Source organism: Scedosporium apiospermum, assembly GCF_000732125.1.
Source record: "Scedosporium apiospermum strain IHEM 14462 chromosome Unknown SEQ_SAPIO_0099, whole genome shotgun sequence".
Classification (NCBI taxonomy): domain Eukaryota; kingdom Fungi; phylum Ascomycota; class Sordariomycetes; order Microascales; family Microascaceae; genus Scedosporium; species Scedosporium apiospermum.
The window spans coordinates 1998162-2014994 of NW_015971800.1; the positions used below are offsets into that span (position 1 = coordinate 1998162).

The 16833-nt window shown below is 52.6% G+C and overlaps 2 protein-coding genes and 2 pseudogenes across 2 annotated transcripts; 2 read left to right on the forward strand and 2 right to left on the reverse strand.

Annotated features, from left to right (window-relative positions):
- Positions 1-878: 878 nt before the first annotated feature.
- SAPIO_CDS5980 lies at positions 879-1988 on the forward strand (annotated as a pseudogene; the record flags this gene model as incomplete).
- A 3179-nt stretch (positions 1989-5167) lies between these two features.
- SAPIO_CDS5981 lies at positions 5168-7507 on the forward strand (annotated as a pseudogene; the record flags this gene model as incomplete).
- An 898-nt stretch (positions 7508-8405) lies between these two features.
- SAPIO_CDS5982 (uncharacterized protein) lies at positions 8406-10939 on the reverse strand (the record flags this gene model as incomplete). Its single annotated transcript, XM_016788193.1, has 3 exons — positions 8406-8522; positions 8605-10027; positions 10665-10939. The coding sequence occupies 3 exons, from the start codon at positions 10937-10939 to the stop codon at positions 8406-8408; spliced, it is 1815 nt and encodes a 604-aa protein (XP_016642509.1).
- A 3809-nt stretch (positions 10940-14748) lies between these two features.
- On the reverse strand, positions 14749-15436 carry SAPIO_CDS5983 (uncharacterized protein; the record flags this gene model as incomplete). Its single annotated transcript, XM_016788194.1, has 2 exons — positions 14749-14819; positions 15031-15436. 2 exons carry the CDS (start codon positions 15434-15436, stop codon positions 14749-14751), a joined length of 477 nt encoding a protein of 158 aa, XP_016642510.1.
- Between the last annotated feature and the right edge of the window lie 1397 nt (positions 15437-16833).

Consider the following 16833-nt stretch of genomic DNA (forward strand, 5'->3'; position numbering starts at 1 on the left):
TTTTTTTTTTTTTTTTTTTTTTTTTTTCGTTGTACAGAGGTAATCTGGTACCACACGTTTCCAACGGGGCAAGTACAAGAAGTGGAGTACAAGATCCTCGAGCTACTTACACGAATTGAGCTTGGAATGGAGCTTAAATTCGTACCCGTAATCGTACAATCAGTCGGTGTGCAAAAGCACAGCAGGCAGAGCTCAATGTGCTGTTTCACATGCAGGGGACACCGGTAGTAATATCAGCCGAAATTTGAATTTTATCATTAAATTTCGCATGTTAGCCACATGCATTTCCGAAAATGCAAGAGGGTCCCTACAGATATTGCCTGGCTTGGTTTTTCCTCATTTCCTCAGCTATCGTTTTAATCTAGGTGCCTGGAACAGCCCGGATCTTGCCCAGCTTCCCCATGTCTTTCCAATGTCCGATTTGGAAATGGGTCACTCGATGCCTAATCTTGGATCACCTGCCCCTTGACGAAAACGGCAGTCGAAACCGCCCAATGAGGTGCATGAACCAAATTCCGAAAGCTTGACCCAACTTGACCCCATCAATCAACTCCGCAGTCACAACAGCATCTTGTCGGGGACCTCATTCATCTCAACCTGATCTTCCCGCTCTTAAATCCTCGACCATCATTCCCCATCCAGAACTCCGATGCAAAGCACCAGAATTGACCCCGCCGATCTGAAATCACCAACATCATTTCCTCTGCGAATCGAATCGACCTTGCTAGCAATCCAACATCACCCATTGACTTTCTGACAAGGCTGCCAATACAGCGTTTCGCTGGAACCTGTCGATTCCCAATCCTCAACCGTCAACCACCTTCGAAAGTACTATCCAGCCAGAAATCCAGAGAGAAGAGAAGGAACCAGTAGCGACCATGGCTCCGCCAGCCGAAATCTCGATCCCCTCAACCATCATCTCCAACACCGAATCCAAACCCTTCACCCTCTATAACATCACCCTCCGCCTACCCCTCCGCTCCTTCGTCGTCCAGAAGCGATATTCCGACTTTGCCGCCCTCCACTCCGCACTGACGTCACAAGTAGGCGTGCCGCCTCCAGCGCCTTTGCCGGCCAAAAAATGGATCAAGTCCACCGTATCGTCCCCCGAACTCACCGAGCTGCGGCGGCAAGGCCTCGAAGCCTACCTCCGCGCCATAGCAGAGTCGCCCGATAGACGGTGGAGAGATACCAAGATTTGGAGGAGTTTCCTATCGCTGCCGAGTTCGAGCGCGTCTGCATCCGCGGCGTCGGCAGCAGGCATGATTAGCACGGCAGCCGTCGGTGCAGCGGACCCGACGGTGTGGCTGGATATGCACAGGGAGATGAAGTCTTGTCTGCATGGCGCGCAGAGCCATCTTACCAGGAGGGATGGAGCATACGAGTCACATAATACATCAGCTGCGGCCGAGGCCGGCGCAGCGGCTAAGAAGGAGCTCGTGAAAGCAGGTACATTACTGAGCAGCTTATCCGATGGGCTGCGCGCTATCAAGGATAGCAGCAGGCTCGGGGAAGGAGAGATTAGGAGGCGCAAAGATCTACTAGGCGCTGCGAGAGTGGAGCGGGAGGGATTAGAGAAACTGAGCAACACTATATCCCCATCTCTGAACGTTGGGAGGGGAGGACTACGAGACGGCCCCTCCTGGGGCGTAGACAAAACGTCACTTCTCAAAGGAGCTTCAATGTCATCATCAACCTCAAGCGGTCCCCGGCCGGGTGGTCGCGTGATCGGCGCGCCGCTACCCGAAACGGACCAAACAAGAGAGCTGGACAATACCCAGCTATTATCACTTCAAAAGCGCGTGCTCACCGAGCAGGATCAGAACGTCGACCAGCTCACGGCGATCGTGCGCAGGCAGAAGGAGATCGGACTCGCCATCAAGGACGAGGTCGACCGGCAGACCGAGATGCTCGACATGATGAGCGACGACGTGGACCGGGTCGGCAACAAGATTCGGGTAGCTAAGAATAGGACGAGAAACCTGTGACTCGTGGTGGGGGTGGTGGTTCGAGGGTTCCTGTTGCTGGCCGAGATGGTTCTTTGGCTGCGGTGGGTTACGGAGAATGCGGCTACTGGGCTGGTGTGGGGCGTGCAGTTGGTGCTCTACTCCTTGAGAGGGATTCTGGATATTCGTGCTTACATCTAGATTTAATCATGGGTTTATCATTTGCTAATTGCTAAATGAGATCGGACATTGCTTTATCGTCATCGATTTCATCGATTTTACACAGTGCCTGCGTAACAATTTGTCGAGGTTTCGATGATGAGAGACGTCCCAGTCCATAAAATTGAAGTGGTTTGATCGAATACGCGGTTGCCTAGAGAGGCGGTCGAAACATCAATCGATCGCTTTCACCTCAGTCCACTCCTTCCGACACTTCTCAACATTTAATTAGCCTTGGCCCTCGAAGACCTCGGATATTGCAGATGTAATTCGCAGCCTCGAAGCTTTCCGTGTGAATGGTGTGAAGGATATTTCCTGGAATTACCGAATGATCAACAGCCACGCCGACGGTTTGGGCCAACGACAGCTCGCAGACCCGACTCCAGTCACTGTTTGGTCGTACCTCGCGCCGGACCGCCCCCTGGTTGATTCTGCAGCAGGGAAAAGCTGCCGGCACTCAGCCGCCCACGCCCACCGAGTTGAGACAATTCTGGTTGCTTTCCCCCATTTTCGGTAGGCTTCCCGCTCTGCAAAGAAGAAGAAGGGAAAGAAGAAGAAAGCAAAACCCTAGTATTAGAACAACCTTGTTTTTGTTGACGGGCTTCGATGTAAAAGAAAATGAGGTTCCTTTTTCCCGTTCGATTGCTCTTTTTCTTTTGGCTGGCTGGCGTTAGTCCCCGTCACCTCTCGCGCCAAGCCCGACTCGTCATCAATTGGCCAGCTGTCCCCTACGTCACCTCGCTTCACTCTTACGCGTTGCTGGGCAACGGGAGAACGCGTCGAACGAGGAGGCTGGATGCGAGATATCCGTTTGCCCACCGTGTCTCTTTTTGGAGGGGACGGGAGGTCCGGGGGAGCAAATTTCATTTATCTCCATCACGAAAACGGCGGCGGTTATTTGATAGAAACAATTAAACTACCAATTCGTGTTTACCAACGAAAACGATCCTGTATCAGAGCCGAATGGTAAAGCGTGAGGCTTGTGGGAGAGGATTTTCTGGGGAAACAAATTGGTGTGTTTAGCGTCTTCTCCGGCGGTTGATTGACACCTCGACTGTCTCCAATGGATGGACGCCTCCTGACTTGGACTTCGGAAGAAGTCTCACTCCTTCGATTCCTGGAGAACATGAGGGAAGACTGTCAAATTGTTGGCTAATGGAAAGCCCGGTTTTGCTCCGAGCTCATGCGACCCTAGTTTAAATGGGGCGGCGGGATTGGGCATCTCGATGCTCAACTGGATAGGCAACCACCAGGGGTGGGGGATTGGATAATTTCCTTTGACAACGCATAATGTGACAGAGTTTCCGGTGTGCTTTGAGGATAACTATGTACATACCTTTGTACAGGCGGTCAATAATGAGAAGGATTCGATGCCTGCGAAGTCTTTGGAGTGTAAACATCAGCCTGCGATTGTGCGGGGTAGAAGCTGAGTCTATCGACGCACGCGTTCCATGTTGCTATCTTCTGCAGCTCTGAAATTTCGTATGCACGAAGAATGATTGCGCAGAGAACAAAGAGCCTCTTCCGAGGGAGTGGGGAAAAGATACCCTGGCGCGATATCCAGGCAGGATTGAGGATTGGCATGGTTAGGGGCTGGACTAGCCACCATCTTGTGAATGAAATGTGATTCGATCCATCCATGATTCCGAGATGGTCTGGGATGACCTGGCGCTGCAGGCGCAAAACAAGGGCATGGGTGACTCTGACCGTCTGCTTGTCATCAAGCAGAATCCTTCAATGCATCATTTCTCGTCGAGTCAATACCCATTGTAGACAAAGTACAAAGGTAGCAAGAAGACGAAGTCGTTGAAGATGACCGCCAGACCCAGATACTGCAAGGTTGGGATGCGGATTGACACGAATTGGATTTGGCCAAGACTGATCGAGCTGTTCGAAATAAGGTCCAGTCTAGTGCAGCGTCGGTCTTGGAGGGCGGTCAGCAGATTGATGAGACCGCAGAGTGATTGATTGATCCGATCGAGGGAATCAATCCGAGGACCCGAAGAGAAACAGAGACCGCCCCCACCGGCGGGCTGATTCTCCTGCAGTGTACGAATTAGTGTATGAGGATGCAAGTAGCGTGGTGTCGTGTATTAAACGACCACTAATCGGGCATTGGGGTCTTCTGTAATGGGAAGTCTTGGCGCCGTGTTACTGGTTCTCGTAGCCTAGCCCGGTAACTAGTTCGACCGTTCTAGCCTTAATCATTCGACGGGGCACCATCCCGCCTCCCGTGCCCACATCCCACCACTCGTCACTTCCCTGAAGCGCTCCCTTGCCCCGTCCACCGCCACTGCCCCATTTGCTCCAAATTTTGGTCCAAAGTAAACAACGGCTGGAGCAGGGGGAAGGTACAAGTCCACTGGCTGGTCAGCAAACGACGAGATTTTCTTCATCATTCCTCTCTCTCCCTTTTTTCCTCATTCTCCATCCTTCACAAGTTCACATCGATTCCTATACCCACTCTCCGTTGATTGATGGTTTTAGCAATCAATATCGACTACCAAGTTTTGAGCAAGCAGAGCCTTTGTCCAGCAAGATTTCCTCCTGACAGGGCGGCCGTTAGTTAACCTTGCGACACAACACAACAGCCAGCGAACCTCCATACCGAGCAATATTTCAACCTCGACCGTTTCTCTCTCGTATACTCCTGTGCGCTGTTCACTTCTCACTCGTGTGGCTACTTTTCCCTGGCGGACTTCAACCAGTTTCTTTCTTTCGCATTGGTTCTGGAGCCCGGCGTTTGTTCATTCCTGTTTGTGAGTAACAGCCCCGAATATCACCATGTCCCTGACTCGAACCAGGCACCGAAAGGCCCACTACCGAGCATCAACGATCTCGAAGCGACCTGGGCAGATATGCTAACTGTGCGACGATAACCCCAGTTCCCAGCGATCTTGGCAATGGACGCCACGACATCCCAATAAATTGTCTCCCCTTCAATTACGTATATTGGAAGTCAAATCGAAACTCTTCGAAGATAGAATTGTCGACCTTCCGCGATGAGCCAGCCTCCTCCGCCTCCGCCTCATGGCGAGGTGCCAAAATCCTCAGGCTTACCACCTGGCAAGTATGACATCTTCGTCATACCCCAGCACTCCGCCGGCTCAGGGTTCCTGTACCTGCCGTCGTTGCAGCCAAATGTCAACAGCTTCGCGGCCGGTTTCGCCTGCGCGCTAATATTGGTGACTATGGGCCAAGCTATGGCACCAGCCTTCCAGACTTGGTGGAGCGGGTTCCAAGGGATGGGCAACATGGGAATGACAATGTTGACGATCGCTATTGGCGTTGGAGCGTGGTCTCTGGGAAGGATGCAGCATGAAAGGCCAGCCCCACGGCCGGAGCCTATGGGTTCTAGCTACATGGGCGGCGGGCCCTCAGGCGGTTTCCACGGTCCTGCCCCCGGTGCAGGGCCAGCTCCGAACTCGGCTCCTCCACCTCCACCCCCGCCACCTCCGCCGCCACCTCCACCGCATAGCGAGCCGCCTCCCGATCCTCGTCCTCCACCGGGTCCAGACCGCTCCAAGCCATCTTGGCAGCGACCACCACAGCCCGGAACATCCAGGGCCGAGACACCGAAAGGGTCGTGGGAGAAGGCTCGGGAAGAAACGCGACGACGAGAGGAAGAACGGAAAGCAAAAGAGGAAGAACAACGACGCAAGGAGGAAGCCGCTCGGAAATTGCGGGAGCAACGGGAAAGGGAGGCTAGGGAACGCGAGCAACGAGAGCGCGAGGCGCGTGAGCGAAGGGAAAGGCTCGAAGCCGAACGCCGAGAGAGAATGGAAGCGGAAAGGCGCGAAAAGGAACTTCGAGAGAAGCTCGAACAGGAGCGACTCGAAAAGGAGAAACTTCAAAGGGAAAAAGAGGAACGTGACAGGATAGACAGGGTGGAGCGAGAAAAGCTGGAGAAGCTTGAGCGAGACAGGCTGGCAAGATTGGAGAGGGAAAGGCTGCAGCGAGAGGCACAGGAAAAGGAGAGACTCCAAAGGGAAGCACGGGAGAAGGAAAGGCTCCAAAGAGAGGCACGTGAAAGGGAAAAGTTCCTGAGGGAAGCACGAGAGAGGGAGGCTAGGGAGAAAGAGGCTAGGGAGAGGGAAGCCAGAGAGAAGGAGGCTAGAGAAAGGGAAGCAAGAGAGAGGGAAGCCAGGGAAAGGGAAGCGAGAGCAAAACAGCTCGAGGAAATGCGGAAGAGGGAAGAAGAGGAGGCCAAGGCCTCCAGAAAGGCAAGTACCTACGCCTACTCTGGCGTGGGGGAGAGGACCAATCCGTGGCCGAACGGGAAGCCCAAGCCCGCTCCTGCCGCGCCCACTCCACCTCCTTCAACGCCATCGCATTCAAACCATCCCAGTTCGAATCCAAATCCAAATCCAAATCCACCTCCACCTCCACCTCCACATCCAAGTCCAAAACCAAATCCAACTCCAACTCCAAATCCAAAACCAGCACCATCCACCGTCTTTACCAGTCCTAACAGCGAGAAGCGGCCGCCAGCACCGTCCGTCAACACATTCACAGGCACCGATAACGACAGCGCCTATTCGTTCCGACCCTACGATAAGCCGAAGCAGCCCAGAAGGAAGAACTCTATGTCAGAATTCTCCGAAACGTCATGGGCTCAATCACATACAACCGCAAAAACCACGCCTCCGCCATCCATGCGTGGACCGTATACGACCAAAGATCCCGACAAGATCGTTATTAAGGCTGTCTACCTCTTCATGAATCAGTTCGCCAAGACGCCGGCAAGCCAGCTCGTGTCTGGCGTCGGTTCCGTCACAGACGGACTGATCCTGAGGATAACGACAGAAGGTCTCTTTATCGACGACGACGTCAGGGGCGTACCGCAACGCGAATGGGATGTGAAGGCCTGGACTTTGAAGCAGGCCGAGGTATGGTGCCCCCCGCACTGTTTGACTCCATCTCCCCAAACCCCCAGTGGTGCGAATCCAAACCACAAGATGACTGCTCAGCGTTTGCGAGACCGGGGCGTCCCCAAGATCCTCACCGGCGATGACGCAGACGGCTATCTCACCGAGATGCTGCGTGCTTGCAAGGATTGCTGTCGCCTCGGTCTCTGTGAGACAACTTTCAAAGGTACTAACATCCCGTCTCCATCGGGTCAGCATGGAGAGTGGAAATCCAAGGGTCTCCACCTTCTCCGAGCCACGATCCGCGATCAAGAAGGAAAGAGATATCTCTTCGTACTCGGCGAAGAAGAAAGCTGGAAGGTGGCAGTGGGCTTGCAACGGCTACGCCGCGGCACGCAAGCCAGGGCGCTTGGAGTCTGCGGGTTGAGCAGCATGGAAGCGAGAGGCTCGCTGGAAATGTTGGGCTGGATTTGACTATATGGCAGTTCAAAATATGGTTCGAGATGTTCCTCCACACAAGAACAACGGCGGTCTTGCCATCAGCAGAGGCCACCATTGATTAAACTTTTCCCTTCCCCACCGCCTGCTACCCAACGGCGGCGTATTCATTTCGGTACATCTTGTTTGACAGCGTCATTGCCCGCTATCTTCTCCACTCCTCTTACGGGTTATTAAGATTGAAACGTTTTGGGGACCCCGGATCACCGCGATCAGTGCATGAGAAACGGGGTCCTGAACCAGCTCGACAACACCCGCCTCCCCGCCCTTCCCCATCGAGAAGACAACTTCTCTCCCGCTATGCATATAAGCCAGCACTCTGAAACCGCCACCCTTGTTTTTTTTTCGATTCTTTGATATCCGGCATTGTTCAGCGACGCGTTTGCAATTTGGAAGCCCGAATACAGGAGAATCAGTCACCTGTTTTGTTTCACCTCATCCATTTTCATGAGGTCTCGAATGTTGGCATGGCCTTGGAAGTGCATGCTTTTTAACGACTGGTATCCGAGTTTTTGTTTGTTTGTTTAGAAAAGGTGGACGAGGAGGAAGATACCTTAGACTGAACATAAAAAACCGGAGGGTTTTGAGATGTGTGATGAATACAACATGAAAGAGTTTAATGCCCCCTTTGAGATTTGTTTTAATTGCTTCGCATCCGGTGACCGTCAAAACGGAATGATGGTAATTCTTTGCCTGTAGTCAACTGCCCTGCTGTAGACGTGATTGTTCTAATTTCTGATTTGATGTTGGTATTTAACAGCGCCCTCAGCCAGCATCTTCGCAAGACTCATCATCTATATTCTTTACATTCATGATCCTCTCTTCACAGCTCTTCCCACTCGCTTTCACTTTTTACAAATCCCCTGCCGAGGAATCATTCCCTTCCGAGTGTTCTCCCTGTTCCGAATCCTCTCCAGCTTCTGATTTCATTCTCGAGAGCTTCTTCCTCTTCTTCTTCTTCTTCTTGGATACCCTTCTTCTTGCTCATCCTCTCTTTCAGCCCCAGCCCACCGCCAATCGTCATCATCATCGTTCCCACTCCCAGTCTCTTTCATTTCTCCATCATCACTCACATCACTACTAACCTCCCTCACCTGCACAGACATCGACTCATCGGCCTCAACCGCTTCCCTCAAGCATGTAAACGGATCACTCGCATTCGCTCCACGCCTCCACTCCGCAGGCCCGCTCAAACCCGACCAATAAACTCCCAAATGAGGCTCAAATACAATGGTTTGAATCCCCAGAAGCGCGTTATATCCCTTGACAAGCCCGACTAAGTGACCGTACATCGTCTTCCTGTACTCGGGGAGTTCGGGACCTTCAAGACGCCTCTGGAGACTCCAATCCTCAACGAGTCTGAGAAACCTCAGGTTGGGAGGGAGTTTGACGCTGAGGGAGATGCGGAGAACCTGTGTAATGGGCCCGTAGATGGCCGAGGTGTCCGTCTCTAGGTGGGCGAGACACTGCAGCTCCGAGAGACCGATCAAATGCAATGCGGGTGAGCCGTAGCAGGTCGGGACCGGCTGCAGGGCCTCTGCGGAGATGAAATAGTGCAGGCGTTTCAGGCGCTCGGCACGGTTCTTCAGGAAGGAGGCGAGGGTCTCGCGGTGCTTCCAAGCGGCAGTCATGTCGACGCGGAGGCACCCGCCATCCCGACAGATAGCAAGCCTAGCCATTCGCGCCGCAGTGTGGACGCCGCGATCTAAGCGGATGTCCTGAAGGTTGGGCAGATAATGAGGGACGTTGAGGGGTCGGAAGTCCCACATCATATCGGTACGGGTGAGGTCTATGCGCTTGATACTAGGGTCTCTTTTCAGGGTGAAGAAGGCATCGAGTGAACACCAAGCGCCGCCCAGTGGCGCACCTGGGCGGAGCTTGAGAGCCTTAATGGGAGGCAAGAGGGGGCAGTGTTCGGGGTCCTCCGCAGCCGTGTCAAATATATTGTTAGCCACCGCGAAGATCCTGTCCGGAGCAAAACTCCACCTGTGATAGTGTGTGATTGGGACGTCGACGGTTAGGGTCCTCAGGCGGGGAGAAAGAAGCATAATAGCAGCGAGTAAGGCTTCCAGGAAGACCCAGCTGAGCTCGTATGGCATAAAAGCCTTACCAATCTGGCGTAGGGGAGTCCCGTACGCCCAAAACAAGTAATTCGTGACGTGCGCGACGCGGCAGAATTCTAGGACCGAGGATCCTTCGCGGCCCGGGTAGGGTATGAACCGGTGTCTAGAGATGACGATGCTGGGGACTCTGAGGACGTCTTCCGGTTCGGGGATCTGGGTGATGCGGACTTCTCGAACGTGGAATCGCCGCGCTGGGTGCATGAGCATCTCTTGGAGCGTGTTGAGGACGGAAGCGGGTGTTCCAAGGTCGAGAACCCTCCAGAGCTGTCGATCTGCCAGTCTGTAGAGGATGTGGCAGGTGATTTTGAGACTCAGAAGATCTGAACGGGAATCAACTTGGCTCACAATGGCTGTGAGGAGTTCCGCAGGGAGGCTGAGCAGGTGAGAAGCCATGCTGCGCTTGGGACTACGTGTCCTTAATGGCAAGCTTATTCCTAAAGATTTGGATGATGGAGTGGGAGTCATGCTGTTCGCTGGGGTTTTTCTCTTCTCACGATGGGATCTTCGCCAGGAGGAGGACATGGAGATGGATGGAGATGATGGGATCCACGGGAACAGTTATTCTTATAGATGCTAAATCGCTGGAGTATGAGGAACCCCTACTTTCCAAGAAGCATCACCTCCCTCACCCTCAAGGTCTGGCTACCACTCATCAGCTTGTGGGTTTAGGTTATCCATCTTGAAATTTGATACTCAGGCGTTTCCATTTGGGCACGTCGCGTGGTCCAGACACTTCTGCAGGAGCTTTAAAAGCATGGTAGGCATGGAAATTGCAGAAGTAGTGATCAATTCCTTGCATTAAAGATAGGTATAGTGATGGCCATCATCAATCCCATGTGACTTTCGTTTCATTACCCTAGGGTCCAAAAATGTGCTTCTAGCGTCGTCGAGGATCGAGGCCAACGAGGCGCTCTCTAGAAATGGATCAGTATTCTCCGTCTCAGCATGTGAAAGCAGTCTGATCAGGGTAACTTACGTCTCGCCGTTGTCGAAAATGCAACTGAGTTTACTTTCCGCCCTTTCTATCATTGCTCTCATTGCTCGCCTGGTCATCTCCAGCAGTGTTTCCCTCCCGCTCGGGCGCAGCAGCAGCGTCCTGTTCAGCGTTCCAGTTCTGGTTGCCTCGTTGAGGGTCCTGCGCTCCACCGGTAGCAACTCGGGCCTGGTCGAATTGAAGCGTGGCGGCGGCGGACTTCTGGGCCTCGGGGGAGACGGCGTTGCTCTTTGAGATGGTTTTGTGTACGTAGGATGGCACGAAGCCACCGGTTCGTTGATTGGGAACCATTTTTATTGGATGGATGGTATTAATTTGGATGGTAATCGTAGCTTGTTTAATCGTAGCTTGTTGGATGGATGGTGGTCTCACGATAAGGGCGACGCGGTTTTGATGGATGCTGTGAGAGTAGAAGAGGAAGAGTTGAATCAGATGTTGTAAAGTAGGAGTTGATATCCCAGAACAAAGACTTTAGGGTGTCAAAAAATACAATGGAATCAGTGAACAGTGAATAAGGGAAGTAATAGAGTGAGTCTACATTTTGAGGGAAGGTGGGAAGCCAGGACCTGCTTGATATTGGTGTCGGACTAAGAGAGGGTAGCTCTTTCTAAGGGAACTAGAGTTCTAGAACAATGAAATTAAAAAGATACAATTACAACAATTCAGCAACTTCAATTCATCATGCCACAATTGGAGGCCAAGGCCGTTTGCTAGAAATATCTCACCATCAACTTCCTTTGAGAAGTGAGCCAGGAAACCACAACACTGAAGTCCTTCTGCTTTTTGTCTTCCTTGTGATAATGTAACAATGAATTCAGTTTGCAGTTGCAATGTACAAGTGTACCTTGACATTGTAGTACATCATAATCATATTATTTTACATAATCCTGAAAGACGATGTTGTTGATTCACATGCTATTGACTGGGCGGAGGAGGAAAGAGCGATGCTCCTATGTATCCACTTGTATCCATGCATGGTGGCAGGCTTTGGCACGAGCCTTACGAAACACGAGAAACCGTGGAAGGCGCGATTGCTCAACAGTTGGCAAAGGGATGGCATTCGAGGTTGACCACAACTTGCCGGTGATGTTGGGAGTCCAGTCCACCACAATTGGGCCAAGAAGCCTCCCTCTCGAATCTCATTCTGTGCCTCTCTGGTCGATGTAAGGGAATATCTGATCGCGATGGTCGGGTGTCTATCTGCCTATACACTAGAAAGATCCCGCTGCGCCAGGCCCATCCACATTCCGTCAATATCAGTATGTCAGTACATTCTCAATGAGTGTCCTGGTACTTGTCTCCGATCTTGACCATGCTATCATAGCATCAATCTTGCCTAGAGAGAGATGGGAATGGCTTCAATACGTCCGAGTCGGAGATCAACGGCTTCGATCGATGACGGGAAGATCGGACCTTCCCGCGGCCCATCAAGTTGCACGACTTAATCCCCGATCTCGATCCAGCCACCTCCGCTTCTCCCGCTCCCCGCTTCCAGCCTGCCACGATCCCCAATCCACGCTTGCTTGTTCGAGATCGATGGTTCCCGATCGATCTACACCATGGGAAATCCGGAGCTATTGCTCCAGTGCCTACCTTCGCATTGATGAACATAACAGCAAACCCCGAAAGCCCGAAACAAGGTTGCTGCTTACTGCATTCGCTCTAAGCTGCAGCCCGACTTCACGGACGGGGCTGTGATAAGATTTGTATGCTAGATCAGGCACCACGTCTCCGTGATGTACGCAGATAAAATTGAATCATCCCAGCCTGTCCTCTTCGATCGCCGAGCGTTGACAACTGTAGCTGACGGGAAGAGGCCGAGCCCATCAAGGCAATCGGGTCACCGCATTCTCGATCGGAGACTTGAGATACAGGAGTGGTATCGCCTCGTGCCGCCTCCGTGCTTAATACACTCTCCAGGCGGTGCCTCATGACTTAGAATTGACCGCAGTATTCAACTCTCCGTCTGCGAAGTGCAGGAAAGAGGTATGATGGAAAGATGCATCGAAGTTCGTTAGAACGTCGTTGGAACTTGCATAGGGCATGATCCAAAACGGGCAGTTTGGCCGATCATCCCATCGAAAAGATGCAAGCTTACAAGCTTATACCATGTGAAGTTGCGGTGTGGACAAATGATGGCTTGGGCAAACGCAGGAAAAGCCCAGCAGGACTAACCACCGAGCCGACTGCGGTTACATGGATGGATGAGGCAGCTGTGACCCCCCCGCTTGGTGCGCGCATCTCAGAAGCAGCATTTCGTGCACCGATGAAGGATTTCCCGCGATCGGTAGACTAAAAAATGACGCATCCAAGCAGCATATCGTCGAAATCCCCTACGGTCTACCTTTGTACTTTTTTAAGTTTTTGGGGTATGTCCTGGCAAACCAGGTCCACCACGCGCAAGAACACAGCTGGCTAGGCTACATGGGAGCAAATCAAAACCTCCAAGGACACGCCCTAGCCCCCCAGTCCTCAGCTTTAAACTCACCCTGCCCCCACATCCCCCCGGAGTTGCTAGGGAGGACCAAGGAAGCTAACGTCTTCTGAACCCGGTACCAGGGTCGGGGGAAGCCATCAGCATCGGAAACAGGTGACGACCATGCACCCAGAGATTTGATTGCCGCAACTAATTAAGCAGGGTATGCGCGTTGGGCCGACCCACAGGGACGCCCTTGCAACTTCTCATCGACATCTTCCTGGGAACTTTCCCCGACCCTCCGCTCCCCCCACATCCATGGGTCTTCTTGATCTTTGAGTGTATCATGGGTGGGGATGCTTTAGTACAGTTGCCAGTACCAAGATGCTCCTCCTGCCGGAGCTAACTACCCCTACGATCAGCCGGCTTGGAATCCGGGATACGAGCCTGTCTGCCTACATTGTCATACAATAATACGTTGTGAAAGCTTCACCGGATGGCGCTAGCGCAAGTGAATGCACATCTATCACGCATGGATGGGGGTAGCGGGGGTTAGACAAGGTCAGCAACGTGAGCAACCTCGCTCTATGGTTGTGAGGTAGTCCGAGTCCATGGGAGGGCGGATGTGGGACGGACGACTTGCGCGAGTCCCATTGCCGAAATGGAGAGTCAACCAGACCTTTTGCACTAGCCCGATGGTGCAGTTCCCCGGACATGTTCAACAAGCGTCGAAGCAAAGTCGACATGTCAGTCCGGCTTTGCCCCATGATTGGGAGAAGATAGGCGGGCTGCTTGGGGGAGAAAGACGCCGGACAACGCGTACTCCGTGCAGGACCAACGCATTCGTAATTCGGCTGTGTCTCCCATTTGCGTGGTTGGTTGGTTGGGTTATCCACTCTTTACACCAATGTGAGGCGAGAAGTTAGATGTGGGTGGTGGTGCTTGAAAAGATTCACCTTCTCAAGCCTTCTCCGGTCCTCTTCTTAGCCCCCTCCACCTCTCAAGTGGAAGTGGGGATGTCCTTCTTGCGATCGGTCTCCGCGAAGAGGAGATATAGTAATCGAGGATGAAAGTAATAAAGTAAATAAGATGTCGTCCCTATTGGTACTCTCAATATATCTACAAACCCAGACCTGATTTCTTAACCGTTAACGCCTGTCCCATCATACAAAAGCCAATTCCCCAGGTAATATAAAAGCCCGCGAGGTCCATGGTGACGGTTAGTGATAGAAGAGGGTGACATCCAGACGAAGAATAGGAAAGAACAGATGATATGCTCGATAGACCACTAGAAACGGACTAGGCCGGAAAAGATGAGTGTGGAAGGAAGACGTAGGGAAGGGAAACCGAGTCAAATCAACCCACGATGAGCATCTCACTATCCCATTGGAACAATAAGAAGGTAAAACAAAGAGGGAAGAGGGTGGGGGATGGGAAGAAAAACCGATAACGTAGAGGCCTAATCCCTGTTTTCTCAAGAAGCGCCGCTTACGAGTGCTCTCGGAAATAGCTCCGGGCAGGTCCATGCGGTTCTTTTCTTTTCTCGAAAAAAGAAGCTAAATCAGTTGTGTGGGAGGGGGTGTTGGCGATCGGGCGGGAGGGGAAAAGGAAATGTGGATGCACTTCCTGCTTCTCCGCAGTTCACTAGTCGAGAGAGACCCTGCTCCAACAAGACTAAGCGGGCCTAGACGGGGCTCGAGGGTACAGAGTAGCCTTGATCGCGGAGCTTGCGAATAATAGAATGCTCTTCGGGCGCTAGGACCCGGGTGGACGTGCGTTAGTCTTCCCGAAAACAAACCGCCGCGTGTCCAACTGTCCGTATTGTGCATAGAAGGGAGGTGTTGCTGTCAAGGACAGGGATGAGGGGAGCTACGGGGTGAATAGAATACCGCTTTGTAGTAACGGTTGAAGGGAAAAAGTGGAAACTAGGAGATAGTTCCCATACAAGGAAGGAATCTAGACTCACATGGCTTCTGGGAGGGTACGTCAACGTCGTAAACGTCAAACCTGCGGCTCTCCACTTGATCGACAAGGATGGCGCCCTGAGCATCCCCGAAGTCGACGCGGTAAACATCCACCCGGATAGAGTACGACCCTTCGTAGGCGACGCTGAGGTTGGGAAACATGAAGACTATGGGCTGGCTCGTCCCTGGTAACCGGCGGTCCTCTGCACATGCACCTCCGGCCGTAAGAGTACCGACAAGCTGCTCCGGGATGAGATTTCCTTCGGAATCGCGTAGCACGGCGGTGGCGAACAGGTAAGGTACGTCTGCCTCGGTGGTCCCAGAGGGATATCCCATTGCTATGAGGGGAGGGTAGAGTCTCGTGTTGGCTCTCGCCTGGGAGGGCGGCTGGACTGCGACGCTGAACATCCTGGAGCGAGATAGTTGGTTGGATTTGGTGGTTGGCAGTGTAGATAGAGGACGTCTATGGCTTCTATTGCTGCTACTACTACTACTGATTTGGGTTGAAGCGCGAGTCATCCTGGAAGATCCTTTCGACGACATGATGGCCGTTTGAAGGTTCCAACTTATACTTCTTTGGATGTTTGTTTGTGTAAGTTAGACAATGGTGTGAGGGAAGAAGTAGATGTGGCCAGTTTGTTGAGAACGATTCGCAAAACAGGATCTCGGGAGGCGTATTGACCGTTCCAGCTGAAGTCGAAAGAACCGGCGCGCTGGGTCCTGGAAATTAAAAGTCCCCGGAGTGTTGGAAGTGCGCGTAGTGAGGGCGAAGTCAATGAGATCATGCGACAAAGAGCTTGGTCAGAGAATCACTTGTGTCGCGCAAAAAAAGTGCGTAGGTAGGACTCGCGGTGGCTGTAAAGATCCGGAAAGAGGAACGAGAAGCAACAGAGCTCAAAATCGGGAAAAAGGAGTAGGTGGGGAGCTGTTCCTTTATCCAGTTTCAGTATAGATTCACTGTCGAGCACCTCTGGACACACCGGATTCAGAGAGTGAAGTCTTACAGGAACTTAGGGCGAAGCAGGGTTTTAGTTTACGGGGGAAGAGGGACATCTGCTGCTGGCAGGATGTAGAATATTGCGCATCAGGCTGGTGTAGGTCATCAATATGATAGCTCATCCAGGGTGTGCGAGAAGCATGGAATGGCGAGGCGCGAGAGAATGACAGGCAAATGCGGAGTATGCCAACCCCCAAGACAAGACGGATGCTTGCTGAGGCACTTTTCTTTTGAGGAGAGAGCACTGGCTTGGCTATCCTCTTCCTTCCACCCGTTTGCTGCCCTACCTCAAGCCACTGGAGCCGGGGGAGGGCCGTATAATGTTTTATGACAGAGCACACTCTCATTCAGCTCTTCACTTGCCCATCTTCTCCAAGTCTTCCCTCGGCTGTCCTACTATCACCGGAGAGGGAGACCGCGAGGAGGAGCGAGGGTGAGAAGGCGACGTGCGGAGTCCGCTCGCCCATCACGCCCCACCTCCCACTCGGGCGGGTCGCGGAGGCTTCAAACGAACATTAAGTTCACTGTAAGAGTACGATACTTGGTTATTGTCTTCTTTTCTTTTTCTTCTCCCTGCCCCCGGGCTGTGAAATGAGACGCCACGCGAGCGGTCATGTTCTTGCTTGGCTACGCCTTCTCATTCTCGGGGAATTATATGTATCCTAGGTTCCAGATTCGGGAATGCTAAGACACCAGTTCGCCGGATGCGCAACGACGCAGCGCCGACAGGGCTTCTACCACATAGGCCTAGTCCTGGTTCGGTTTGGATCTCAGCCAAAACATTTACACTCCAAGCCAGATCAGGGCT